The 25,363-nt window shown below is 40.9% G+C and overlaps 5 protein-coding genes across 6 annotated transcripts; 1 reads left to right on the top strand and 4 right to left on the bottom strand.

The window, feature by feature from the left end:
• Nucleotides 1-96: 96 nt before the first annotated feature.
• Nucleotides 97-920, top strand: LOC108110697 (rRNA-processing protein FCF1 homolog). Its single transcript, XM_017219828.2, is given in 3 exon segments — nt 97-204; nt 263-319; nt 321-920. Coding segments are annotated over 3 exon segments (603 nt in total). The 5' UTR covers nt 97-201; the 3' UTR covers nt 864-920.
• A 271-nt stretch (nt 921-1,191) lies between these two features.
• On the bottom strand, nt 1,192-2,445 carry LOC108110694 (40S ribosomal protein S2). The gene is made up of 2 exons (XM_017219825.2): nt 2,376-2,445; nt 1,192-2,065 (listed from the first exon to the last, which is right to left on the bottom strand). The coding sequence occupies exon 2, from the start codon at nt 2,062-2,064 to the stop codon at nt 1,258-1,260; it is 807 nt and encodes a 268-aa protein (XP_017075314.1). The 5' UTR covers nt 2,065; nt 2,376-2,445; the 3' UTR covers nt 1,192-1,257.
• An 810-nt stretch (nt 2,446-3,255) lies between these two features.
• On the bottom strand, nt 3,256-15,582 carry LOC108110695 (mucin-2). Its single transcript, XM_041819080.1, is given in 5 exon segments — nt 3,256-7,251; nt 7,512-9,799; nt 9,953-10,061; nt 12,963-15,208; nt 15,573-15,582. Coding segments are annotated over 5 exon segments (8,604 nt in total). The 3' UTR covers nt 3,256-3,300.
• A 344-nt stretch (nt 15,583-15,926) lies between these two features.
• On the bottom strand, nt 15,927-21,323 carry LOC108110692. Of its 2 annotated transcripts, XM_041819063.1 has the most exons (10): nt 21,123-21,323; nt 20,329-20,810; nt 19,827-20,267; nt 18,729-19,144; nt 18,571-18,667; nt 17,817-17,964; nt 17,500-17,731; nt 16,865-17,341; nt 16,585-16,797; nt 15,927-16,515 (listed from the first exon to the last, which is right to left on the bottom strand). In XM_041819063.1, the coding sequence occupies exons 4-10, from the start codon at nt 18,864-18,866 to the stop codon at nt 16,291-16,293; spliced, it is 1,530 nt and encodes a 509-aa protein (XP_041674997.1). In that variant the 5' UTR covers nt 18,867-19,144; nt 19,827-20,267; nt 20,329-20,810; nt 21,123-21,323; the 3' UTR covers nt 15,927-16,290. The 2 variants fall into 2 exon arrangements, with proteins under 2 accessions (XP_041674997.1, XP_041674996.1); XM_041819062.1 differs by lacking the exon at nt 17,817-17,964 and having other exon boundaries at nt 17,500-17,762; nt 21,123-21,322.
• Nucleotides 21,324-21,482: 159 nt separating this feature from the next.
• LOC108110691 (SWI/SNF-related matrix-associated actin-dependent regulator of chromatin subfamily A containing DEAD/H box 1 homolog) lies at nt 21,483-25,335 on the bottom strand. Its single transcript, XM_017219822.2, has 8 exons — nt 25,042-25,335; nt 24,822-24,982; nt 23,859-24,430; nt 23,472-23,804; nt 23,143-23,410; nt 22,942-23,088; nt 22,584-22,886; nt 21,483-22,523 (listed from the first exon to the last, which is right to left on the bottom strand). The coding sequence occupies exons 1-8, from the start codon at nt 25,172-25,174 to the stop codon at nt 21,897-21,899; spliced, it is 2,544 nt and encodes an 847-aa protein (XP_017075311.2). The 5' UTR covers nt 25,175-25,335; the 3' UTR covers nt 21,483-21,896.
• Nucleotides 25,336-25,363: the final 28 nt, after the last annotated feature.

Genomic DNA, 25,363 nt, shown 5'->3' with positions numbered 1-25,363 from the left:
TTTCATTTGAATTAAATGTATTTTTGGTTTTAATCTTTTGCCAATACAAATTTAAATATTAAAAAAAGATAGTCGACAAACCGATAGTTTAAAATAATCATCGCTGTTCATAACAAAACAGCTGTTCACCAAAATAGTTCCCGCACGTGTGCCACTCTTTTATTTTTATTGTTTACATTTTTTAAGGCATTACATCTAAAAATGGTAACTAACTATAAAATTTAATGAATTTCATAAACTTAAAAATTTTCTTGTATTATAGGGTAAGCACAAGAAAACACAAAAGGTCAAGAAACAGCGAAATTCGCAACTAAAACGCCTTGATGAAGCCAACGGATGCCCGGATCAAAGACCAGATTCGTGTAAAAAGGAAGAAAGTCGAGGATCCTCAGAAGATTAAGTTGCATCAGGCTACCCAGCAGAGCTCTGCCTTATTTTTCCAGTACAACACCCAGTTGGGCCCGCCGTACCACATCGTTTTGGACACAAACTTTATCAACTTCAGCATCAAGAACAAACTGGACATTGTGCAGGGAATGATGGACTGCCTGTATGCGAAGTGCATACCCTATATCTCTGACTGCGTGCGAGCCGAGCTGGAGAAGCTAGGCAACAAGTACAAGCTGGCCCTGCGCATCATCTCTGATCCTCGATTTGAGCGTCTGCCCTGTTTGCACAAGGGCACCTACGCGGATGACTGCCTGGTGGAGCGGGTGCGCCAGCACAAGTGCTACATCGTGGCCACAAACGATAAGGACCTGAAGAATCGTATTCGAAAGATTCCTGGTGTACCAATTATGTACGTAGCGGCGCACAAGTACGCAATTGAGCGTATGCCCGAGGCGTACGGAGTGAAGGCGTAGATCATTTGATTATCTATCATAAGTGTAATTTTTTAAATATAAATGTAATTTAAGCGACTACAATGTGTTTTGTATTAGAACTTAGACATCAAAATTCCAGTTCCAGATCGCTACATCCGCATTTTAATATTTTTTGGCAATACACCGATTTGTGATTTCTTTTTGGGGAATTTTATACTTTCGGTTTTTAGGATCCTGCTTTTAAATCTCAATTCGTAGCATATTTAATAATCAATTACCGGTGGACTTAAACAATGTACATTTGAACATGTACCACAAAGATGACAAAAGTAAACTTAGATAGCCAGAAGAATAAAAAAGACAAAAGTTTTATATTTTAATGTTTATGACTTTATTCAAAAACTCTGGATTGCTTGGCCTCAATGATGTTCATTTAGGCATCGGCGTGCAGGCGAGCAGTGGGCTTGGACAGGAAGTCCGAGTATGCTTGGTAAGGGGTAGAGCCCAGAGGCATCTCCTTCCACAGATCGGGAGTCAAGTAAGCGTACGTCTTGGCGATGGCGGCATAGGTGGCCTTAGCGAAGTTGCCAAGGGTTCCAGTGGAGCCACGGGCCGAGGTGTAGCAATCCTCGATACCAGCCATGGTCAGCAGCTTCTTGGGCACAGGGGCCGAGACGATGCCGGTACCACGGGGGGCGGGGATAAGACGCACAGATACAGAGCCGCACTTGCCGGTGACCTTGCAGGGCACGGTATGGGGCTTACCGATCTTGTTGCCCCAGTATCCACGGCGCACGGGCACCACGGAAAGCTTGGCCAGGATGATGGCTCCACGGATAGCGGTGGCCACTTCCTTGCTGCACTTAACTCCCAGACCAATGTGGCCGTTGTTGTCGCCGATGGCCACAAAGGCCTTGAAACGGGTACGCTGACCAGCACGCGTCTGCTTTTGCACGGGCATGATCTTCAGCACCTCATCCTTCAGCGCGGATCCCAGGAAGAAGTCGATGATCTCGAACTCTTTGATGGGAAGCGAGTACAGGTAGATCTCCTCCAAAGACTTGATCTTGCCCTCGCGCACCAGGCGTCCCAACTTGGTCACTGGCACCCACTCCTTGGAGTCCTCCTTGCCGCCACGTCCACGGGCACCGCGTCCACGGCCACGACCGCGTCCACCACGACCACCACGAGAGCCAAAACCGCCACGGAATCCACTACGGGCTGGAGCTGCGTCCGCCATTCTAAAAGGTAAAAATTACCAAAAATTTGGTTAGTTTCACATTTACATGGTAAATTTTCAGTTTTTCATTTATTCAGTCAGACAACTAAGCCCATCATTCTGCCATCGCTGCCTTCTGTTCTTTTCGTCGCCATTTTAAGACACGTGGTGTCCCAGTGGAAAAATTTTTTTTTAAGAAAATACGTTTAATCACTTTTGTTTTTTAATTTTAAATTATCTATTTGCATTTTTCAAAATACTAGCTGTGCAAAAGCACATTTTTTCTTTTAGAAACCTATTATTTCTCACAACATTTATATAAAAATTCTTACTTGTAGGTCTATCAACTTTATTGGGGTGAAGACAAAAACGAAATGGCCGAGCCATCCGCTTAGAGCTGGCGCAACCCCTCACGATAGTATCAATATATCGAACAAATGTTCATGAATATCGATAAGACGATATCCACATTTACTTACTAAACCTTATGGCATTTTGTAAAATTTTTCAAATTGACTGAATTATTTCTGCAACATCAAAAAGTAGTACTTATTCTTATAATTATAATCTTATAATATAAAAAACTAATATTATGTTATATTCTTTCTGCACCGCTCTTAAACGAGTTCTTGTAAAGTAGTTCACTGTTATTGTCAAATACAATAGCTTTATTTATAATTTACATTACATTTTGTAAAATTTTTCAAATTGACTGAATTATTTGTGCAACAGGTGTAACGCAAAAAGTAGTACTTATTCTTATAATTATAATCTTATAATATAAAAAACTAATATTATGTTATATTCTTTCTGCACCGCTCTTAAACGAGTTCTTGTAAAGTAGTTCACTGTTATTGTCAAATACAATAGCTTTATTTATAATTTACACAAAATAGTTTTATACTAATAAAAACTATTAGGAGACAAAATTAAAAGAAATCGGTTTGGCCGACACGAAACAGTTACTAAAAAAGATAAGATTTTAAGTTTTAACAATATTTACTTTACGATTAAAACTAAAAATTATTTTGATTTAATAGATTATAATTTTGGTTTGTAAAATATCCCTCAATCGTATTAAATGCCTACTATGTACATACATATATTTAAAATATAAGTTTGCATTACCCTATAATCAACAATGATGAAAATCATCTGATTTTCGATAACCATATTTTTTCTTAGCCAAGTTAGAAGAAATTTCAACTACTATAAATACTTATATGGTGAGCATTTTCAAAAATGTATTTGTTAAGGTTATGATTGGTTTGTAGTGTTTAATGATCGCCAAAAAAAGGTGGAAAGTGAACCAAAAGGATTTGGCAATTGTGGTAAGGGTGGAAGATTGGGAAGTGATATTTCTGGTGGGGATATTGCAGTTAAGTTAACTTCAGGCAATGGTGGTATTGTCGGTAACGCGGCTGGTAGAGGGGGCAATGGTAAAGGAAATTCTGGAAGAGGTAGTGGTGGCCAGGGTAGTGGGAGCGGAAGAGGGGGAAGATTAGGCAGTGGAAGAAACGACTGCCCGGGATCAGCGGGCTTATGATAATGAATATGGTGATGTTGGTGATTATTTTGCGTTGCTGAAGTGGTTAGTTTCGTCGTGGATACTGTGCTTGTATTACTCTGATTAAAAGCCTTAGTAGAAGTATGAACGGTTGTTGTTCCTAATGTTGTAGGCTCTTGACTTGTGGTGGTATTTTCCGTTGTTGCCCTTGAAGCCGTTGTTGACCTTCGAGTTGTTGGCTTTCGGGTAGTCTTTTTAGTTGTTGTTTTCGGAGTGGTTGGAGTTTGTTTAGGAGTTTTTGTGGAAGTCGTATATTTAGTGATCGGCTTTGTTGTGGTCTTTACAGTTGTTGTCTTCTTGGTTGTTGGTTTTACAGTGGTTTTTCTAGTTGTGATCTTTGTTATTGGTACTATAGTTCCTCTTGACGTGGTTGATTTTGCGGTTGTCTTATAAGTTGGCTTAGAGGAAGTTTTTTCAGTCGTTGTTGACTTTTGAGTTGTTGGCTTTCGGGTAGTCTTTTCAGTTCTTGCCTTCGGAGTGGTTGACTTTCGGGTAGTCTTTTTAGTTGTTGTCTTCGGAGTGGTTGGCTTCTTAGTAGTTTTTGTGGCAGTCGTCTTTTTAGTGTTCGGTTTTGTTGTGGTCCTTACAGTGGTTGCTTCTGGGGTAGTCTTTTTTGTTGTTGTCTTCTTGGTTGTTGGTTTTATAGTGGTCTTTCTAGTTGTGATCTTTGTTATTGGTTCTATAGTTGCTCTTGACGTGGTTGATTTAACGGTTGTCTTATAAGTTGTTGGCTTAGGGGAAGTTTTTTCAGTCGTTATCTTAACAGTTGTTGGCCTTCGAGTTGTTGCCTTTCTAGTAGTCTTTTTAGTTGTTATTTTCGGAGTGTTTGGCTTTCGGGTAGTTACTCTCGATGTGGTAGATTTTGCGGTTGTCTTATAAGTTGGCTTAGATGAAGTTTTTTCAGTAGTTGTCTTAAAAGTTGTTGACTTTCGAGTTGTTGGCTTTCGGGTTGTCTTTTTAGTTGTTGTCTTCGGAGTGGTTTGCTCCTTAGCAGATTTTGTGGCAGTCGTCTTTTTAGTGTTCGTTTTTGTTGTAGTCCTTACAGTTGTTGCTTCTGGGGTAGTCTTTTTTGTTGTTGCCTTCTTGGTTGTTGGTTTTATAGTGGTCTTTCCAGTTGTGATCTTTGTTATTGGTTCAATAGTTGCTCTTGACGTGGTTGATTTAACGGTTGTCTTATAAGTTGTTGGCTTAGGGGAAGTTTTTTCAGTCGTTATCTTAACAGTTGTTGACTTTCGAGTTGTTGCCTTTCTAGTAGTCTTTTTAGTTGTTATCTTCGGAGTGGTTGGCTTTCGGGTAGCCTTTGTGGTGGTCGTCTTTTTAGTGTTCGGTTTTGTTGTGGTCCTTACAGTTGTTGCTTCTGGGGTAGTCTTTTTTGTTGTTGTCTTCTTGGTTGTTGGTTTTATAGTGGTATTCCTAGTTGTGATCTTTGTTATTGGTTCCATAGTTGCTCTTGACGTGGTGGATTTAACGGTTGTCTTATAAGTTGTTGGCTTAGGGGAAGTTTTTTCAGTAGTTATCTTAATAGTTGTTGGCCTTCGAGTTGTTGCCTTTCGAGTAGTCTTTTTAGTTGTTATCTTCGGAGTGGTTGGCTTTCGGGTAGCCTTTGTGGCAGTCGTCTTTTTAGTGTTCGGTTTTGTTGTGGTCCTTACAGTTGTTGCTTCTGGGGTAGTCTTTTTTGTTGTTGTCGTCTTGGTTGTTGGTTTCATAGTGGTATTCCTAGTTGTCATCTTTGTTATTGGTTCTATAGTTGCTCTTGACGTCGTTGATTTATCGGTTGTCTTAAAAGTTGTTGCCTTAGGGGAAGTTTTGTCAGTTATTGTCTTAACAGTTGTTGACTTTCGAGTTGTTAGCTTTCGAGTAGTCTTTTTAGTTGTTATCTTCGGAGTGGTTGGCTTTCGGGTAGCCTTTGTAGTGGTCGTCTTTTTAGTGTTCGGTTTTGTTGTGGTCCTTGCAGTTGTTACTTCTGGGGTAGTCTTTTTTGTTGTTGTCTTCTTGGTTGTTGGTTTTATAGTGGTATTTTTAGTTGTGATTTTTGTTATTGGTTCTATAGTTGCTCTTGACGTGGATGATTTAACGGTTGTCTTATAAGTTGTTGGCTTAGGGGAAGTTTTTTCAGTCGTTGTCTTAACAGTTGTTGACTTTCGAGTTGTTGGCTTTCGAGTAGTCTTTTTAGTTGTTATCTTCGGAGTGGTTGGCTTTCGGGTAGTTTTTGTAGTGGTCGTCTTTTTAGTGTTCGGCTTTGTTGTGGTCCTTACAGTTGTTGCTTCTGGGGTAATCTTTTTTGTTGTTGTCTTCTTGGTTGTTGGTTTTATAGTGGTCTTTCTAGTTGTGATCTTTGTTATTGGTTCTATAGTTGCTCTTGACGTGGTTGATTTATCGGTTGTCCTAAAAGTTGTTGCCTTAGGGGAAGTTTTGTCAGTCATTGTCTTAACAGTTGTTGACTTTCGAGTTGTTGGCTTTCGGGTAGTCTTTTTAGTTGTTATCTTCGAAGTGGTTGGCTTTCGGGTAGCCTTTGTGGTGGTCGTCTTTTTAGTGTTCGGCTTTGTTGTGGTCCTTGCAGTTGTTACTTCTGGGGTAATCTTTTTTGTTGTTGTCTTGTTGGTCGTTGGTTTTTTAGTGGTCTTTCTAGTTGTGATCTTTGTTATTGGTTCCATAGTTGCTCTTGACGTGGTGGATTTAACGGTTGTCTTATAAGTTGTTGGCTTAGGGGAAGTTTTTTCAGTAGTTATCTTAATAGTTGTTGGCCTTCGAGTTGTTGCCTTTCGAGTAGTCTTTTTTGTTGTTATCTTCGGAGTGGTTGGCTTTCGGGTAGCCTTTGTGGCAGTCGTCTTTTTAGTGTTCGGTTTTGTTGTGGTCCTTACAGTTGTTGCTTCTGGGGTAGTCTTTTTTGGTGTTGTCTTCTTGGTTGTTATTGGTTCTATAGTTGCTCTTGACGTGGTTGATTTAACGGTTGTCTTATAAGTTGTTGGCCTAGGGGAAGTTTTTTTAGCCGTTGTCTTAACAGTTGTTGGCCTTCGAGTTGTTGCCTTTCTAGTAGTCTTTTTAGTTGTTATCTTCGGAGTGGTTGGCTTTCGGGTAGTTTTGAGTGCTTTTTAGTGTTCGGCTTTGTTACCTACAGTTGATGCTTCTGGGGTAGATCTTTTTGTTGTTGTCTTATTGGTCGTTGGTTTTATAGTGGTTTCCTAGTTGTGATCTTTGTTTTGTTATAGTTGCCCCTAGTGTTGATTTATCGGTTGTCCTAAAAGTTGTTGCCTTAGGGAAGTTTTTTCAGTAGTTGTCTTAACAGTTGTTGACTTTCGAGTTGTTGGCTTTCGGGTAGACTTTTTAGTTGTTGTCTTCGGAGTGGTTTGCGTCCTAGTAGTTTTTGTGGCAGTCGTCTTTTTAGTGTTCGTTTTTGTTGTAGTCCTTACAGTTGTTGCTTCTGGGATAGTAGTTTTTGTTGTTGTCTTCTTGGTTGTTGGTTTTATAGTGGTCTTTCCAGTTGTGATCTTTGTTATTGGTTCAATAGTTGCTCTTGACGTGGTTGATTTAACGGTTGTCTTATAAGTTGTTGGCTTAGGGGAAGTTTTTTCAGTCGTTATCTTAACAGTTGTTGGCCTTCGAGTTGTTGCCTTTCTAGACGTCTTTTTTGTTGTTGTTATCTTCGGAGTGTTTGGGCTTTTTGTTGTTCGGGTAGTTACTCTGCGATCTTTGTTAGGTTCTAGAGTTTTGACGTGGTTGATTCGGTTGTCTTATAAGTTGGCTTAGAGGAAGTTTTTTCAGTAGTTGTCTTAAAAGTTGTTGACTTTCGAGTTGTTGGCTTTCGGGTAGACTTTTTAGTTGTTGTCTTCGGAGTGGTTTGCGTCCTAGTAGTTTTTGTGGCAGTCGTCTTTTTAGTGTTCGTTTTTGTTGTGGTCCTTACAGTTGTTGCTTCTGGGGTAGTCTTTTTTGTTGTTGTCTTCTTGGTTGTTGGTTTTATAGTGGTCTTTCCAGTTGTGATCTTTGTTATTGGTTCAATAGTTGCTCTTGGCGTGGTTGATTTAACGGTTGTCTTATAAGTTGTTGGCTTAGGGGAAGTTTTTTCAGTCGTTATCTTAACAGTTGTTGGCCTTCGAGTTCTTGCCTTTCTAGTAGTCTTTTTAGTTGTTATCTTCGGAGTGGTTGGCTTTCGGGCAGCCTTTGTGGTGGTCGTCTTTTGAGTGTTCGGCTTTGTTGTGGTCCTTACAGTTGTTGATTCTGGGGTAGTCTTTTTTGTTGTTGTTAATGCCTTTACAGTCGTTTTCTTCTGAGTTGTTGGATTCCTAGTCGTTTGCCTTTGAGTGGTTTTTTTTGCTGTGGTTGGTTCTCTTATTACTTTTACAGTGGTTTTCTTCTGCGTTGTTGGATGCCTTGTCGTTTTTGCTGTTGAAGTCTGTAAAGTTGTTATTTTCTCCGTGGTAGGCTCTTTTGTTGCCTTTACAGTGGTTTTGTTCTGAGTTGTTGGATTCCTTGTTGTTTTTGCTGTTGAGGTGTTCAGAGTTGTTGTTTTCTGGGAAGAGGGCTCTGTTGTTAACTTTGCAGTTGTTGGTTCTGTTTTAGTTTCAGTGGTCGACGTCTTTTGAGTTGTTGTTTTCTCGGTTGTAGGCTCTGTTGTTGCCTTTACAGTGGTTTTCTTCTGAGTTGTTGGAGTTGTTGTTGTTTTTGATGTTGGGGTGTTAAGAGTTGTTGTTTTCTCGGTAGAGGGCTCTGTTGTTGGCTTAACAGTGTTTTTCTTCTGAGTTGTTGGATGTCTTGTTGTTTTTGCTGTTGAGGTGTTTAGAGTTGTTGTTTTCTGGGTAGAGGGCTCTGTTGTTAACTTTGCAGTTGTTGGTTCTGTTTTAGTTTCAGTGGTCGACGTCTTTTGAGTTGTTGCTTTCTCAGTGGTAGGCTCTGTTGTTGGCTTTACAGTGGTTTTCTTCTGATTTGTTGTTTTCTCGGTGGTATGCTCTGTTGTTGCCTTTACTGTTCTTATGGTGTTTTTACAGTGGTTTTCTTCTGAGTTGTTGGATGTCTTGTTGTTTTTGCTGTTGAGGTGTTCAGAGTTGTTGTTTTCTGGGTAGAGGGCTCTGTTGTTAACTTTGCAGTTGTTGGTTCTGTTTTTAGTTTCAGTGGTCGACGTCTTTTGAGTTGTTGCTTTCTCAGTGGTAGGCTCTGTTGTTGGCTTTACAGTGGTTTTCTTCTGATTTGTTGTTTTCTCGGTGGTATGCTCTGTTGTTGCCTTTACAGTGGTTTTCATCTGATTTGTTGTTTTCTCGGTGGTATGCTCTGTTGTTACCTTTACTGTGGTTTTCTTCTGAGATGTTGGATTCCTTGTCGTTTTTGCTGTTGAGGTGTTTAGAGTTGTTGTTTTCTGGGTAGAGGGCTCTGTTGTTAACTTTGCAGTTGTTGGTTCTGTTTTAGTTTCAGTGGTCGACGTCTTTTGAGTTGTTGCTTTTTCAGTGGTAGGCTCTGTTGTTGCCTTTACAGTGGTTTTCTTATTAGTTGTTGTTTTCTCGGTAGAGGGCTCTGTTGTTGGCTTAACAGTGTTTTTCTTCTGAGTTGTTGGATGTCTTGTTGTTTTTGCTGTAGAGGTGTTTAGAGTTGTTGTTTTCTGGGTAGAGGGCTCTGTTGTTAACTTTGCAGTTGTTGGTTCTGTTTTAGTTTCAGTGGTCGACGTCTTTTGAGTTGTTGCTTTCTCGGTTGTAGGCTCTGTTGTTGCCTTTACAGTGGTTTTCTTATGAGTTGTTGTTTTCTCGGTGGTAGGCTCTGTTGTTACCTTTACAGTGGTTTTCTTCTGAGTTGTTGGTTTCCTTGTTGTTTTTGCTGTTGAGGTGTTTAGAGTAGTTGTTTTCTCGGTAGAGGGCTCTGTTGTTAACTTTGCAGTTGTTGGTTCTGTTTTAGTTTCAGTGGTCGACGTCTTTTGAGTTGTTGCTTTCTCGGTGGTAGGCTCTGTTGTTGCCTTTACAGTGGTTTTCTTATGAGTTGTTGTTTTCTCGGTGGTAGGCTCTGTTGTTACCTTTACAGTGGTTTTCTTCTGAGTTGTTGGTTTCCTTGTTGTTTTTGATGTTGAGGTGTTTAGAGTGGTTGTTTTCTCGGTAGAGGGCTCTGTTGTTAACTTTGCAGTTGTTGGTTCTGTTTTAGTTTCAGTGGTCGACGTCTTTTGAGTTGTTTTTTTCTCGGTGGTATGCTCTGTTGTTGGCTTTACAGTGGTTTTCTTATGAGTTGTTGTTTTCTCGGTGGTAGGCTCTGTTGTTACCTTTTACAGTGGTTTTCTTCTGAGTTGTTGGTTTCCTTGTTGTTTTTGCTGTTGAGGTGTTCTAGAGTTGTTGTTTTCTCTGGTAGAGGGCTCTGTTGTTAACTTTGCAGTTGTTGGTTCTGTTTTAGTTTCAGTGGTCGACGTCTTTTGAGTTGTTGCTTTCTCGGTTGTAGGCTCTGTTGTTGCCTTTTCAGTGGTTTTCTTATGAGTTGTTGTTTTCTCGGTGGTAGGCTCTGTTGTTACCTTTACAGTGGTTTTCTTCTGAGTTGTTGGTTTCCTTGTTTTTGCTGTTGAGGTGTTTAGAGTTGTTGTTTTCTCGGTAGAGGGCTCTGTTGTTAACTTTGCAGTTGTTGGTTCTGTTTTAGTTTCAGTGGTCGACGTCTTTTGAGTTGTTGCTTTCTCGGTGGTAGGCTCTGTTGTTGCCTTTACAGTGGTTTTCTTATGAGTTGTTGTTTTCTCGGTGGTAGGCTCTGTTGTTACCTTTACAGTGGTTTTCTTCTGAGTTGTTGGTTTCCTTGTTGTTTTTGCTGTTGAGGTGTTTAGAGTGGTTGTTTTCTCGGTAGAGGGCTCTGTTGTTAACTTTGCAGTTGTTGGTTCTGTTTTAGTTTCAGTGGTCGACGTCTTTTGAGTTGTCGCTTTCTCGGTGGTAGGCTCTGTTGTTGGCTTTACAGTGGTTTTCTTATGAGTTGTTGTTTTCTCGGTGGTATGCTCTGTTGTTGGCTTTACACTGGTTTTCTTCTGAGTTGTTGGTTTCCTTGTTGTTTTTGCTGTTGAGGTCTTTAGAGTAGTTGTTTTGTCGGTAGAGGGCTCTGTTGTTATCTTTGCAGTTGTTGGTTCTGTTTTAGTTTCAGTGGTCGACGTCTTTTGAGTTGTTGCTTTCTCGGTGGTAGGCTCTGTTGTTGCCTTTACAGTGGTTTTCTTATGAGTTGTTGTTTTCTCGGTGGTAGGCTCTGTTGTTGCCTTTACAGTGGTTTCCTTCTGAGTTGTTGGATTCGTTGTTGTTTTTGCTGTTGAGGTGTTTAGAGTTGTTGTTTTCTGGGTAGAGGGCTCTGTTGTTAACTTTGCAGTTGTTGGTTCTGTTTTAGTTTCAGTGGTCGACGTCTTTTGAGTTGTTGCTTTTTCAGTGGTAGGCTCTGTTGTTGGCTTTACAGTGGTTTTCTTATGAGTTGTTGTTTTCTCGGTGGTAGGCTCTGTTGCTACCTTTACAGTGGTTTTCTTCTGAGTTGTTGGTTTCCTTGTTGTTTTTGATGTTGAGGTGTTTAGAGTGGTTGTTTTCTCGGTAGAGGGCTCTGTTGTTAACTTTGCAGTTGTTGGTTCTGTTTTAGTTTCAGTGGTCGACGTCTTTTGAGTTGTTGCTTTCTCGGTGGTAGGCTCTGTTGTTGCCTTTACAGTGGTTTTCTTATGTGTTGTTGTTTTCTCGGTGGTAGGCTCTGTTGTTACCTTTACAGTGGTTTTCTTCTGAGTTGTTGGTTTCCTTGTTGTTTTTGCTGTTGAGGTGTTTAGAGTTGTTGTTTTCTGGGTAGAGGGCTCTGTTGTTAACTTTGCAGTTGTTGGTTCTGTTTTAGTTTCAGTGGTCGACGTCTTTTGAGTTGTTGCTTTTTCAGTGGTAGGCTCTGTTGTTGCCTTTACAGTGGTTTTCTTATGAGTTGTTGTTTTCTCGGTGGTAGGCTCTGTTTTTACCTTTACAGTGGTTCCCTTCTGAGTTGTTGGGTTCCTTGTTGTTTTTGCTGTTGAGGTGTTCAGAGTTGTTGTTTTCTGGGTAGAGGGCTCTGTTGTTAACTTTGCAGTTGTTGGTTCTGTTTTACTTCCAGTGGTCGACGTCTTTTGAGTTGTTGCTTTCTCGGTGGTAGGCTCTGTTGTTGCCTTTACAGTGGTTTTCTTATGAGTTGTTGTTTTCTCGGTGGTAGGCTCTGTTTTTACCTTTACAGTGGTTTCCTTCTGAGTTGTTGGATTCCTTGTTGTTTTTGCTGTTGAGGTGTTTAGAGTTGTTGTTTTCTGGGTAGAGGGCTCTGTTGTTAACTTTGCAGTTGTCGGTTCTGTTTTAGTTTCAGTGGTCGACGTCTTTTGAGTTGCTGCGCTCTCGGTTGTAGGCTCTGTTGTTGCCTTTTCAGTGGTTTTCTTATGAGTTGTTGTTTTCTCGGTGGTTGGCTCTGTTGTTACCTTTACAGTGGTTTTCTTCTGAGTTGTTGGATTCCCTGTTGTTTTTGCTGTTGGGGTGTTCAGAGTTGTTGTTTTCTGGGTAGAGGGCTCTGTTGTTAACTTTGCAGTTGTTGGTTCTGTTTTAGTTTCAGTGGTCGACGTCTTTTGAGTTGTTGCTTTCTCGGTGGTAGGCTCTGTTGTTGCCTTTACAGTGGTTTTCTTATGAGTTGTTGTTTTCTCGGTGGTAGGCTCTGTTGCTACCTTTACAGTGGTTTCCTTCTGAGTTGTTGGATTCCTTGTTGTTTTTGCTGTTGAGGTGTTTAGAGTTGTTGTTTTCTGGGTAGAGGGCTCTGTTGTTAACTTTGCAGTTGTTGGTTCTGTTTTAGTTTCAGTAGTCGACGTCTTTTGAGTTGTTGCTTTCTCAGTGGTAGGCTCTGTTGTTGCCTTTACAGTGGTTTTCTTATGAGTTGTTGTTTTCTCGGTGGTAGGCTCTGTTGTTGCCTTTACAGTGGTTTTCTTCTGAGTTGTTGGTTTCCTTGTTGTTTTTGCTGTTGAGGTGTTTAGAGTTGTTGTTTTCTGGGTAGAGGGCTCTGTTGTTAACTTTGCAGTTGTTGGTTCTGTTTTAGTTTCAGTGGTCGACGTCTTTTGAGTTGTTGCTTTCTCAGTGGTAGGTTCTGTTGTTGGCTTTACAGTGGTTTTCTTATGAGTTGTTGTTTTCTCGGTGGTAGGCTCTGTTGTTGCCTTTACAGTGGTTTTCTTCTGAGTTGTTGGTTTCCTTGTTGTTTTTGATGTTGAGGTGTTTAGAGTTGTTGTTTTCTGGGTAGAGGGCTCTGTTGTTAACTTTGCAGTTGTTGGTTCTGTTTTAGTTTCAGTGGTCGACGTCTTTTGAGTTGTTGCTTTCTCGGTGGTAGGCTCTGTTGTTGCCTTTACAGTGGTTTTCTTATGAGTTGTTGTTTTCTCGGTGGTAGGCTCTGTTGTTACCTTTACAGTGGTTTTCTTCTGAGTTGTTGGATTCCTTGTTGTTTTTGCTGTTGAGGTGTTTAGAGTTGTTGTTTTCTGGGTAGAGGGCTCTGTTGTTAACTTTGCAGTTGTTGGTTCTGTTTTAGTTTCAGTGGTCGACGTCTTTTGAGTTGTTGCTTTCTCGGTGGTAGGCTCTGTTGTTGCCTTTACAGTGGTTCTCTTATGAGTTGTTGTTTTCTCGGTGTTACCTGTTGTTACCTTTACTGTGGTTTTCCTCTGAGTTGTTGGATTCCTTGTTGTTTTTGCTGTTGAGGTGTTCTGAGTTGTTGTTTTCTGGGTAGAGGGCTCTGTTGTTAACTTTGCAGTTGTTGGTTCTGTTTTACTTTCAGTGGTCGACGTCTTTTGAGTTGTTGCTTTCTCGGTTGTAGGCTCTGTTGTTGCCTTTTCAGTGGTTCTCTTATGAGTTGTTGTTTTCTCGGTGGTTGGCTCTGTTGTTACCTTTACAGTGGTTTTCTTCTGAGTTGTTGGATTCCCTGTTGTTTTTGCTGTTGGGGTGTTCAGAGTTGTTGTTTTCTGGGTAGAGGGCTCTGTTGTTAACTTTGCAGTTGTTGGTTCTGTTTTAGTTTCAGTGGTCGACGTCTTTTGAGTTGTTGCTTTCTCGGTGGTAGGCTCTGTTGTTGCCTTTACAGTGGTTTTCTTATGAGTTGTTGTTTTCTCGGTGGTAGGCTCTGTTGCTACCTTTACAGTGGTTTTCTTCTGAGTTGTTGGATTCCTTGTTGTTTTTGCTGTTGAGGTGTTCAGAGTTGTTGTTTTCTGGGTAGAGGGCTCTGTTGTTAACTTTGCAGTTGTTGGTTCTGTTTTAGTTTCAGTGGTCGACGTCTTTTGAGTTGTTGCTTTCTCAGTGGTAGGCTCTGTTGTTGGCTTTACAGTGGTTTTCTTATGAGTTGTTGTTTTCTCGGTGGTATGCTCTGTTGTTGCCTTTACAGTGGTTTTCTTCTGAGTTGTTGGATTCCTTGTCGTTTTTGCTGTTGAGGTGTTTAGAGTTGTTGTTTTCTGGGTAGAGGGCTCTGTTGTTAACTTTGCAGTTGTTGGTTCTGTTTTAGTTTCAGTGGTCGACGTCTTTTGAGTTGTTGCTTTTTCAGTGGTAGGCTCTGTTGTTGGCTTTACAGTGGTTTTCTTCTGATTTGTTGTTTTCTCGGTGGTATGCTCTGTTGTTGCCTTTACAGTGGTTTTCTTCTGAGTTGTTGGATGTCTTGTTGTTTTTGCTGTTGAGGTGTTTAGAGTTGTTGTTTTCTGGGTAGAGGGCTCTGTTGTTAACTTTGCAGTTGTTGGTTCTGTTTTAGTTTCAGTGGTCGACGTCTTTTGAGTTGTTGCTTTCTCGGTTGTAGGCTCTGTTGTTGCCTTTACAGTGGTTTTCTTATGAGTTGTTGTTTTTTCGGTGGTAGGCTCTGTTGTTACCTTTGCAGTGGTTTCCTTGTGAGTTGTTGGATTCCTTGTTGTTTTTGCTGTTGAGGTGTTCAGAGTTGTTGTTTTCTGGGTAGAGGGCTCTGTTGTTAACTTTGCAGTTGTTGGTTCTGTTTTAGTTTCAGTGGTCGACGTCTTTTGAGTTGTTGCTTTCTCAGTGGTAGGCTCTGTTGTTGGCTTTACAGTGGTTTTCTTATGATTTGTTGTTTTCTCGGTGGTAGGCTCTGTTGTTGCCTTTTCAGTGGTTTTCTTCTGAGTTGTTGTTGTCCTTGTTGTTTTTGATGTTGAGGCTTTTAGAGTTGTTGTTTTCTCGGTAGAGGGCTCTGTTGTTAACTTTGCAGTTGTTGGTTCTGTTTTAGTTTCAGTGGTCGACGTCTTTTGAGTTGTTGCTTTCTCGGTGGTAGGCTCTGTTGTTGGCTTTACAGTGGTTTTCTTATGATTTGTTGTTTTCTCGGTGGTAGGCTCTGTTGTTACCTTTACAGTGGTTTTCTTCTGAGTTGTTGGATGTCTTGTTGTTTTTGCTGTTGAGGTGTTTAGAGTAGTTGTTTTCTCGGTAGAGGGCTCTGTTGTTAACTTTGCAGTTGTTGGTTCGGTTTTAGTTTCAGTGGTCGACGTCTTTTGAGTTGTTGTTTTCTCGGTGGTAGGCTCTGTTGTTGCCTTTACAGTGGTTCTCTTATGAGTTGTTGTTTTCTCGGTGGTTGGCTCTGTTGTTACCTTTGCAGTGGTTTTCTTCTGAGTTGTTGGATTCCCTGTTGTTTTTGCTGTTGGGGTCTTTAGAGTTGTTGTTTTGGCGGTGGTTGGCTCTGTTGATGTTTTTACAGTAGTTGTATTTGGGATGGTTGGTTCTTGTGGTATATTTATTAGTTGTGGTCTTCTGAGTTGTTTTTCTAGTGTCCTGCTTTGTGGACGTCTTAATAGTACTTGTCTTTAGTGTTGTTTTTTCAGGTGTTGGCTTCTTTGTAGTTTTAACAGTATGTACCTTTTTTGTGGTTAGCTCGGTAGAACTTTTTGTTGTTTCCCTTTTGGTAGTTCGGTCAGTGATTGCTGTTGTCGTTGGGTTGAAATCTGGGGCAAGTGGACACTCCGGAAGGAAGGGAAATAGAACGCAGTTATCGGGATACTTTTGGGAAGACGCAGTAGCTAATTTGTCCCCAAATTTTGTTTCACTTCCATCCATTGCTGCATTAACAGCTTGGTGGAGTGTAAACAAAATAAAACATCTTAACATTACCTACAATTTAAAAAAATATATAATCCAGTACCTTAGAGAACTTTCGACTTACCATGGCAACTTTTCGAGCAAGACTCTGAAATTTCGAGCCCAACCTTGTGCTTAAATAGGAATCAAAAGACATGAAATAGCAAGGTGCTGATAAGCTTAATCAGGGGTCGAGGTTCAACAAAGGTCAGCAGGTAGACATTCCTTAATTTTATAACAAAAAAGATAAGCGTCTAAAACATTAATACGTTTAAAGTATAGTATTTGTGTGTACATCCATGATTTCAAGAAAATTCAAATTGTAGACTTTTTGACTAGCTGTGATTTATTACACATAAATATATGGATTCACATAAAAGTTGAGCCTTAGAATATAGAAGAGTCCGAAGATACCGAGTCAAATCGGCAGATCTCATTTGGTACTGGGCTTGGTGTGTAGTGAGCAAGTCTCGGGTTAGTTTCTCTCTATTGCTGGTGCCGAAATAAATATTGCTTATTCCTAGGTAAGAGTACGATAAGATAAATAGAACAGAAGTTTTCCAGGCCCTAAATGCAATGCGACAACAGAAAATATAGCTGATGGTGTCTTTTAGATTGCACAGTGCCCGAATCCCCGCCTTGGTACTAGGTTCAGATCTAGTTCAAGTTGTTTCCCATTTTCAAGTTCTAGTTGTTAGTGTGTGTGTAGTAAAGAACCGTGTTGCCTGGAAGCTGCCAGTGGGATGCCTTCAGCTCGATGAGCTGAAGGAGAGTGCGTCGAATGGATGCTGCTGATTCGCCTGCATTCAGAAAGGCATCGCGAACGAGACCCATTAGTAACTCCAATTGCTGTGGCAGCTGCTGCTCCATATCCTGGCCAATGCATGTCAGCACATAGAAGAGACATTCGATCTGGTAGAGAAATAGATAGCATTGCATATTAATGAACTTAAACAACAATTTGTAAATTTACAGACTTACCTCTGAAAGAGATCTTATAGGTGGACGCACGCAATCCTCGCAACATTTGGACAACAAACTTAGTAGCACCAGCGGAGGGGAAGTCCCCTCGTGGTGGGTTCGCAGTTGGAGCTGTCGGCGCTTCAGCTGACAAAACATCTCCGTGAGGAAGGCCATGAATGCGGTGAATCTAACACGGGATGGCGACTTCATGCCCTGGATGGCAAACAGCAGCTGTACAGATTAGAAATAGTAAAGTATTAAATATATATTTTATCAGATATTAGATTAAATTACTTACTTTTTCGCGTTCCTGATACCACTGACGGCATGTGTTGAGAAGGGCCTCCAAAAATGTCTCCTTCTGCTCCCGGGCGATGATGTTTAAGCACAGGCGAGAGATTGGTAATGCAAACCGCCGGCTCTCCACCGCACGCTTGATAAATTGCGATGTTAGTTCCATTAGACAGCGAGAGTTAAGTTTATTTGGATCCTCCAGAGCCGTGTCAATAAGAGCTTGAATCTCTGGCGTGAACTGGCCAATGTCGGCAACTTCGTTTCCCAACCCCAAACCTAATCCCGCCATTCCTCTAGTTAATGCGTCTGCTGACGATAAGGACTTCGAGCGTTGCAATGAATTCCCATTTATGTATGGATCGATTCCATTAAGATTTGCCTGATAAGGCTGAACGTAGTTATTATTTAGCTGTCCAAACTGGTTTTGAGTAGCCACCTTGTGACCTCTGGGCTCAGGAGCAAACTTGACACGATTCGTTGTCTGAAATTTAAAAAAAGTTTAGCATAAACAAGTTGTTCTTTATTTAAAACTTATTAACTAAAAAAAACTTATTAAGTCATTCCTATTATATATTTTTTATGTAATGACTATTAAATTTAAATACCATTTTCGCTTTGTTAATTTAAAATGGAGCTTACATGCAATATATTTCCACTGGAGGGCGAGTTCATGAGCGGCAACTGACCGCCAAGGGGGCTGGCACTGATTGGATGCGTCACCAAGATAGAGCTGGTTGATAGATGGTGGTTGGCCTTCAAGCCCGACATGTTCCCAAGGGAGAGTCCGGCCTGGCGGCGATTCACGTTTCCATACTGACCCAAAACCGGAGCCACTCCGGGTCCATTTGTGGGTGGGAAGATTAACGACGAACTGGAAGAATGTTGTAGACTGTAGTTTAGCTCTGCAAGGAGACGGGAAGAGGGGTAAACAATGGCATTAAAAGACTTTGCATTACCGATTGCTGACTGCCTCGGCAGGTGCCCCGGAGCTGCTTGTCATTGTAAACTCCTGGGCATTGACGTTCAGCTTGTTGGCGACACCACCGGTAACACCAATTGAACCATCACCACTGCTGGCTGGAGCAGCCAGCTCTCCGCGCACATCTGAGACAGAGGCAAATAAGTTTTGGGGGGTCGGGATACCCAAGGATGGATGTGATGATGTGAGGGACAGGACAACATTGTGTGGGGAATTGGAATGCACAGGGTATGAGACAGAGATATGAAAAGAATCAAAAGAAAAATGTGGTCTCAGTAAGTAATCGTTGGAACTGATAAGCTTGCAGCGAAAAGAAAAAAGCAATCCAAGCTGAGCTGGCTGATAGCCATTCTTAAGTGAGATAAGATCAGAAACTAATCTCAAGCTTGGGACATATATATTTCTGGACCAGAATAATATGCTTTTAACGTTTAACTTTTTCTTTTAAAATCTATCCATAAAAACTTTATTATTCGTACTTAGGTAATTAAGTAGTCTAGTACCATCCTAATTAAATGCAATTCACTTTAAAAATCCTTTTATATGATCAAATTTATTAAGAATAAGTTCACAAACTTGAAAAAACGATCAGTGAAATAATCTCGGTTAAAATCCAATAAAGCTGTCAATTGTTTCCCGTTATTGATTTCTACAAATGCTATAAAACCGAACACCCCGCCAAGCACCCAAGCGAAGAGAAGAATTTATTAAGAATGACTATAACTACTCACTTGGAGGCCTGTATATATCCATGGCTGGTTTGCCTCTCATCTGTCCGGTCTGATTGCCAGGCACGTTGAATGCCAGACTTCGTCGTTTGTTGATATTCTGAAACCGCAAACGCAAATATAGTTAATGTTCGATATTGATATCGTTAGATGCAACTCACCTGTTGATTTGAGCTGCGCACAAAGCTGCGTTCCCGGGAGATAACGCCGGGCTGAAACTCAGGTGACTTTCGCACCTTTCGGGGATCATTCTGTTGACCGTTTAGGCCGGCCTGGGCCAGTTCAACTTTCTCGGCCATTTTTTTGATTTTCGAGTACTACTTCTGCTTTATATAGATAAACTTAATTGAAGGTGAAAGCCTAATCTTTGGTAGATTATCCTCCGGTTAATCGTTTTATAACTGGGATTCCGTGGAATAAACGTCTAAATATGTGGCTTCAGTATTTGAGTAAATTTGTACATATCACAATAGTTGATTTCCTTTCTTCCTTTTTCTTACTCCTTTGTCGAGTTGAGTTCTCTTCTTAATACGATGTGAGGGCTATGTTCCCTTTTTGCAGATTCAGATTGCTGGGTCTGAAATGCAATAAAATGTTAATCGTGAGAATCCAAAGCTTAAGCCCTGAGCCAAACCCAAAACATGTTCACCTACTCATAAGTCAAGTAAAGATATACAAAAACTGTTTACCCAAGACTCGAGATGGAGGCACAAACTACTTGATCTCTTTGAGCAACCGGCTTTATGACGAAGCGTAGGAGTTGCATCTGGTTTGGGGTCTTTGGCTAGAGTACTTCGTATCCGAGCATGACATCAGCCCCCGAGTAATTCTTATATGGTGCCCACAAGGAGTCCGGAGTGAGTCTCCGCGAAAGATACACACTATAAAGTACAGTCAAGCCTCAAAAAATGACGCCAAGAAATGTTTTTTGAAAAATAAAATAAACTACCAATTTAAAAAGGAAATGACTTGCTGTTAGCTAACATTTTTATTACTTTAACAAATTACATGTATGATCTTTTGGCTTCTGGTTCAAAAAAGTTAATAGTTTTTTTATTCTTCTTAGTTTTTTTTTTGGTTTTTAAAGACTTTAAAATGTTAAACATAAAAGAAAAAAAACTATATAGTGTAGTTGTACTGTGTATGACTACTACCACAATTATGTGAACTTGCCTCGTTAATTGCTTGACAGTCTATTCCCAGATTAGCAAACAGAATAAGCTGGGCCTGGATTATGAATCACAGCGATGGATACTCACCTTTTAGTGCAAAAATTTTTCATCCAAATTTGTTTCGTTGTTGCTGCTGCTGCTTGAGCTTTTGTTTATCTCTCTCTATAAAGTATATAGATGGGTTTGTTTGTGCGTCGCTATTCGTCGATTCGATTGTTGGTTGGTGCTGCAGCTTAGTTGTTCGTATAAAGATATTTATCTACTTCGTAGATACGCTCTTTCGTGTCTCGTTTAATCATGCTTGGCATGCGCCAAGTCAAGCCGTAAGCAGTGTCAAATATAATTAATATTTCAAAGCGGACATCCACGCCCCAATATTCCGAATATGTTGGAACACTAGATGGTTATGGATTGCGCTCTTCCAGATACAGATACAGCGGCAAATGCAAAGACACAGATACAAAACGCACACACACGCACCGCGATCACAATTGATTGTAGTGCTTATTGTTGTTCTTGTTGTGGCTGCTGTGTGAGCGAGAGAGTGAGATGAGTGAGTATGAGCGGGTGGCTCATTAAGTATACGCACCGTTGGTATCATCTATTTTTGGTTTGTCGCTTTGTGCTGCTTGTTCTCGGCTCGTTATATGCTCGTCAATTATTACAATTCCGTTTTGTTTTTGTTCGCGTTATTATTTTCGTTCGTTTTTCTTTTTGTGTGATTTTTCTCTCTTTTAATGCAGATCGCTCGCTAAAATTATAGTTATTCTTCGGGTTACTCACACTTTTAAACATACATATTATCGGTCACTACACCCATACAACGCCAAAGTGGGGGATTATTAATTGTTATTTATATTTTCATATATTTATTTCATGTTTAGCCTGCACGCGCTGTTTGTTTTCCCCCAACTTGTGCGCCGTATTCTTTGGCAATTGCCAAAAATTGCTCACATGTGCCGCCGCATCTATATTTATAGTATATGACAGCGCTGCGAGTGATGACTGTATCGCGGCACTGTGTAGATACATCTATAAACCTATATGCAGTTGGCGTTGCTTCCGTTTCCGCTAGTCAAAAACAATAAGATCAGACGGGCAGAAAGACAAAAAAAAAATGTATTTAATATTATTGGCCTGATTTATTTAGTATTTTAGTGGCCGCCGCGGCAATATGATTTCCGCTCGCAAACTGTTTGTCTATTTTTAAATAGAATTCAAGAAAGAATTTGGGTAGGAAACTTATGTACTTATGCATGATTCACATAACGGCAGCGCGGACTTAGATCCCGAATTGTTAGGACAAAATATAAAGGATTGGGATTTGATTTTAAATTAATTTATATACATATATGTATAACTCGACTTGTATTTTAGATTTACTTTAGGTTTTCATGGGTTCGTTGCTGTCGATCGAGACACTATATCTGCGGGGTATATCTATTTATCGATGTACGCCGTATTATGTAGGCATGTATATTCGCACGTATGTATGGATGTGAGTAACGCTGTTGGCTGCTACACTGGCCTGCGTTTAACTTAAAAATTAAATCATCGGCGCGAGCGATCAGTTGAAGACTAAAGACTTGATGAATCGCCTCGCCACGATCAGAGGCAAAAGCTCTCCAAAACTGTTTTACTCTCTCAACATCGCTCCGAAATCACACACAATCGGGGAAATGCGAGAGAAATCCGATGAGGGTTGTCGAGCTTCTCGAATATCAAATAAAAACAAACGTCATGTTCCCATTCGTACACAAATGATTTTTATCCTTATAACAAGATTTTCAATTCTATACATAAAAGCTTAAAGAAAAGAAAACTATGCAGGTTGACAAATCAATAAAACAAGAATATGAAATTGTCTGCCTTGGCTTAGGTGGAAATGTTTTTGTTACTAAAGATGAACAGTTGTCGTTCTATTGATGACAAATTATTAAACCAATTTATGATCCACTTTCCGTTGAGTTTCCGCAAAATCGCTCGTTCCTAGCCACAAGTTTATAAAATATAAATACAATCAATTAATCAATAGACCAGTAGAATTACTCAAAAGATTTTAACAAAATATGAACGCGCTAGGGACTTAGGATACGTTGATCCAATTAATAATTACGGAGGTGGGGAAAAAGACAAGAACGACGACAACGAGAATGCCTACTTGGCGGGCGATGCTATAGAGTTGTTCAGTGAGTTATTTAGCTGTTCCTCCTGATCTTTGTCCAATCCTAGAGCCGTGGTTAGTAGCTTGACCACACAGCGCTGCTCGTGCACCTCGCCCTTCTCGTTAGAAGTAATGTCCTTTTCTAACTTTAGCTTCTCTTCGGCGGCCATCAGGATGCCTTCCTCAATGGTACTTTCGGAAATTAGGCGGTAAATGGTCACCGGGCGCTGCTGACCCATACGGTGACACCGATCCTCGGCTTGCTTATCGTTGTAAGGGTTAAAGTCGATGTCGTGAATAATGCAGGTGTCGGCAGCTGTCAGATTGATGCCAACGCCCCCGGCTTTTGTGGAGAGCAGGAACACGAAAATGCTGTCGTCCACATTAAAGTCAGTAATTAAGTCCTGGCGGACATTCACGGCAGTCGCACCATCCAGACGGCAGAAACCAAACTTTCGTATCCGCAAATATTCCTCCACAATGTCCAGCATCATGACGAACTGACTGAAAAGCAGAACACGGTGCCCCTCTTCCTTTAACTTTGGAAGCAGTGTGTCCAGGTACCGGAATTTCCCGGAATCGCAGATTAACTCGTCGGGTATTTTCACATCGTAAAATTCCTAAAAGAAAATTAAAAGATTAGTCATTTTCAATTACGTGCCCATTTGTAAGAGACTCACATGCTTGTTGCACAACTGAAAGACCTGAAAATCAGACATGACGGCGAGCTCCTCAAAGATATATTGCTCATTGGTCTTCTTGTAGGAACTGACACTTGCCAGGCGCTTAGAAAATCCACGCAGATGAGCATCGGTGAAGTAGTGCCGCATCAGCAACGGGTGGTTCGCAATGCGTCGCATCTCCATCATGATCGCTATCCCGGCCCTTTCACTACTGCTGCACACCTCTCCCTTATTATTGGAATAATACTCTACTAATTCGTGATAATAGTGTTTTTGTTGATTGCTCATGGATACTTTTTCCTAAAATTAAACAAGTAATTAATATTCTTTAATAGTGTTTTTAACTGTCCCTTACCACTAGACTTAGCTTCTTGGGCAGGTTCTTGAGTACATCTTTTTTAAGGCGTCTAAGCACGAATGGTTTCATGATGCGCTTGGCTCTCTGGATCTGTGTTTCCTGAAACTGTGACACCTCTTCCTGGTCGCCATCGGATTTTCCCTTCTGAAATAAAGCATGTTATTTATTTTTCTTTTGATTTTACCTTTTCTTGTTTACCTTAACGAACAACGATTTAATGTCCTCAATACTCTTAGCAAAGAACTTGGGCATCACGAAACATAGAAGAGAAATTAGCTCCAGCAGATTGTTCTGCAGCGGAGTTCCGGTAAGAAGAATACGCATCCTGGCATTGATGGTTATAAGGTTGGCATAGCGTTGCGTAGTCATGTTTTTCAGCATGTGCGCTTCATCAAAGATAACGTAATCTAACTTGCAAACTCGAAACATTTTTCTTTCCTCAGGAGTGGATCCAACAATGTGATAACTTTGAAATTTAAAAAGAAAATTATGTTTTAATGAGCTCATATTATTTGTTGGTTACTTACGTGGTCAGAAGAACATCGAAACCAGTAAAGCCATCCCTAGCAAATCTACCTCTCATTCTCCTCCGCTCGTCCTGCGAGCCATGATACTTCTCTACTACCAGTTTGGGACACCAGCGGGAAATTTCCGCTTCCCAATTATCCAGCGTGGACGAAGGAACCACAATCAAATGGGCTGCCTGGCTTAGACCATTCTCCTTTAGATAAGCCAGAAATGCAATCACCTGAATTGTCTTTCCCAGACCCATTTCGTCCGCCAAAATGCCATTCATTTCTTGTTTATGCATTACAGTGAGCCAGTTAAGCCCAATGATCTGATAGTCAGCCAACTGTAGACTGCAAAAACGAAAAAGTAAAGAGAAATAAGAGGGAATTTTGAGTAACACTTACCCGCTGCTTAGAAGTTTAGGCTGCTCTGCAATGCCAGCACCATTGGAAATCGCCTTCTCCAGACGCGACACCATGTTGTTGCACTTGCTTAGAATGTTGGCCACCGTGTTCTGCTTATTGATCAGCTCCTGCGCGTAGTTCAAGAGATCACCCGACATTTTGATACTCTCCAGTTTTTTGCGTAGTCCGGCCCAGTCACTAAAAGGTCGACATTCTATGATGGCTAATGCTTTTTTCTCAGACAGCGTTTTAACAGACTGCAGCTCAATAAGAGTAGCCTCGTTCATGAACTGGAAAACTTTTTTTCGCTGCCCTGTCATTTTGGTTGACATCTCGGAGTCGCTATCATCGCTGTCGTACACCTGATCCTTGGACTGCTTTACATCCTCATCATCTGAGTGGTCATTATCCGAGAAGTGACCCTGTGACCTTCCGCTAGTTCCATTTGAACTTGGCTTTAGCTTCGGCTTGAACAACGGTCCATTCTGGCCCTTGGGTTTGCAGTTCTCCCTTAGGTAGCGTATAGAGGCAGCCACATCCCAATTGGTACGGGATAGCGACTCTTGAATGGCCTATGAAATAAAAAAATTATTTTTGTGGATATTAGATGAAGCAAAAAGTAAAAATAGAAAACAAGAAAATTAAAACAGTCGATACGTAAATTCTAAATACAACATAAAAAACTCTTTTATGTAAATTGAATTTCCATAACAAAAAAATAACAAACAATAATCATACCATTTAAAAAGGTGTTCTATAAATCAGCTGTTTGGTAAGGAAGTGTTATACACGAGCAATATGTTTAAAGCCATTTCTACCCCCGTCAGCGACGACCCTGGCAAACGACAGCTGTTCACAACGCCGGGCCCGAACCGAATCGCCATGTTCGGTGAACACAGACGTAGAGACGCGCACTTCCCCGCCAATCCCCCTAAAAACTATGGATCTTGGTTAGAAACTTACCATTGTGTCGTACTGGGGCGAAATCTTGGCAGCTGCCATATAGCGCTCCTCCTTTTCTTTCACGGTCAACTCCAGTTTGGTTTTCTTGGGCGTTTGGGAGTCGTTTCCATCGCTGTCACTATCGGCCATCACCTGAATGCGCTTTTTGCCAGGAACTCGCTCTGAAATCACTGGGTTAATCAGCGGGTTTCACCTTTGGGAGTTTTAGCTCATAAAGTACCAGTTTTCGCAGGACCCGCGGCGACAGATGAGGCATTCTTGTTGATGCGAAACTGTCGCAGGTCACTAAGACTCGACTTGGCGGGAGAAGACGAGGATGCGGACGCGGATGCGGCCACTGAGCTGTCCGACATTGTGGGACAAGTCGAAACGCTTCCGTACAATCTGTCAGTCCTTATTCACAAATTTTGTTTGCAACTCCTACGATCGTGAGGTTGTATTTGTGAGGTCGTGCATGCTAGTGCGACCGTTTTGGTTTGGCTAAAAAATCCAATTTCACAGAGTAAATTTGGTCACATTGCCGCTTATTTAAATATTTCCCA

Source organism: Drosophila eugracilis, unplaced genomic scaffold (assembly GCF_018153835.1).
Source record: "Drosophila eugracilis isolate 14026-0451.02 unplaced genomic scaffold, ASM1815383v1 contig_445, whole genome shotgun sequence".
NCBI lineage: Eukaryota > Metazoa > Arthropoda > Insecta > Diptera > Drosophilidae > Drosophila > Drosophila eugracilis.
Note: the sequence above shows the minus strand (reverse complement) of the source record. Positions and strands in the feature narration are given on the sequence as shown.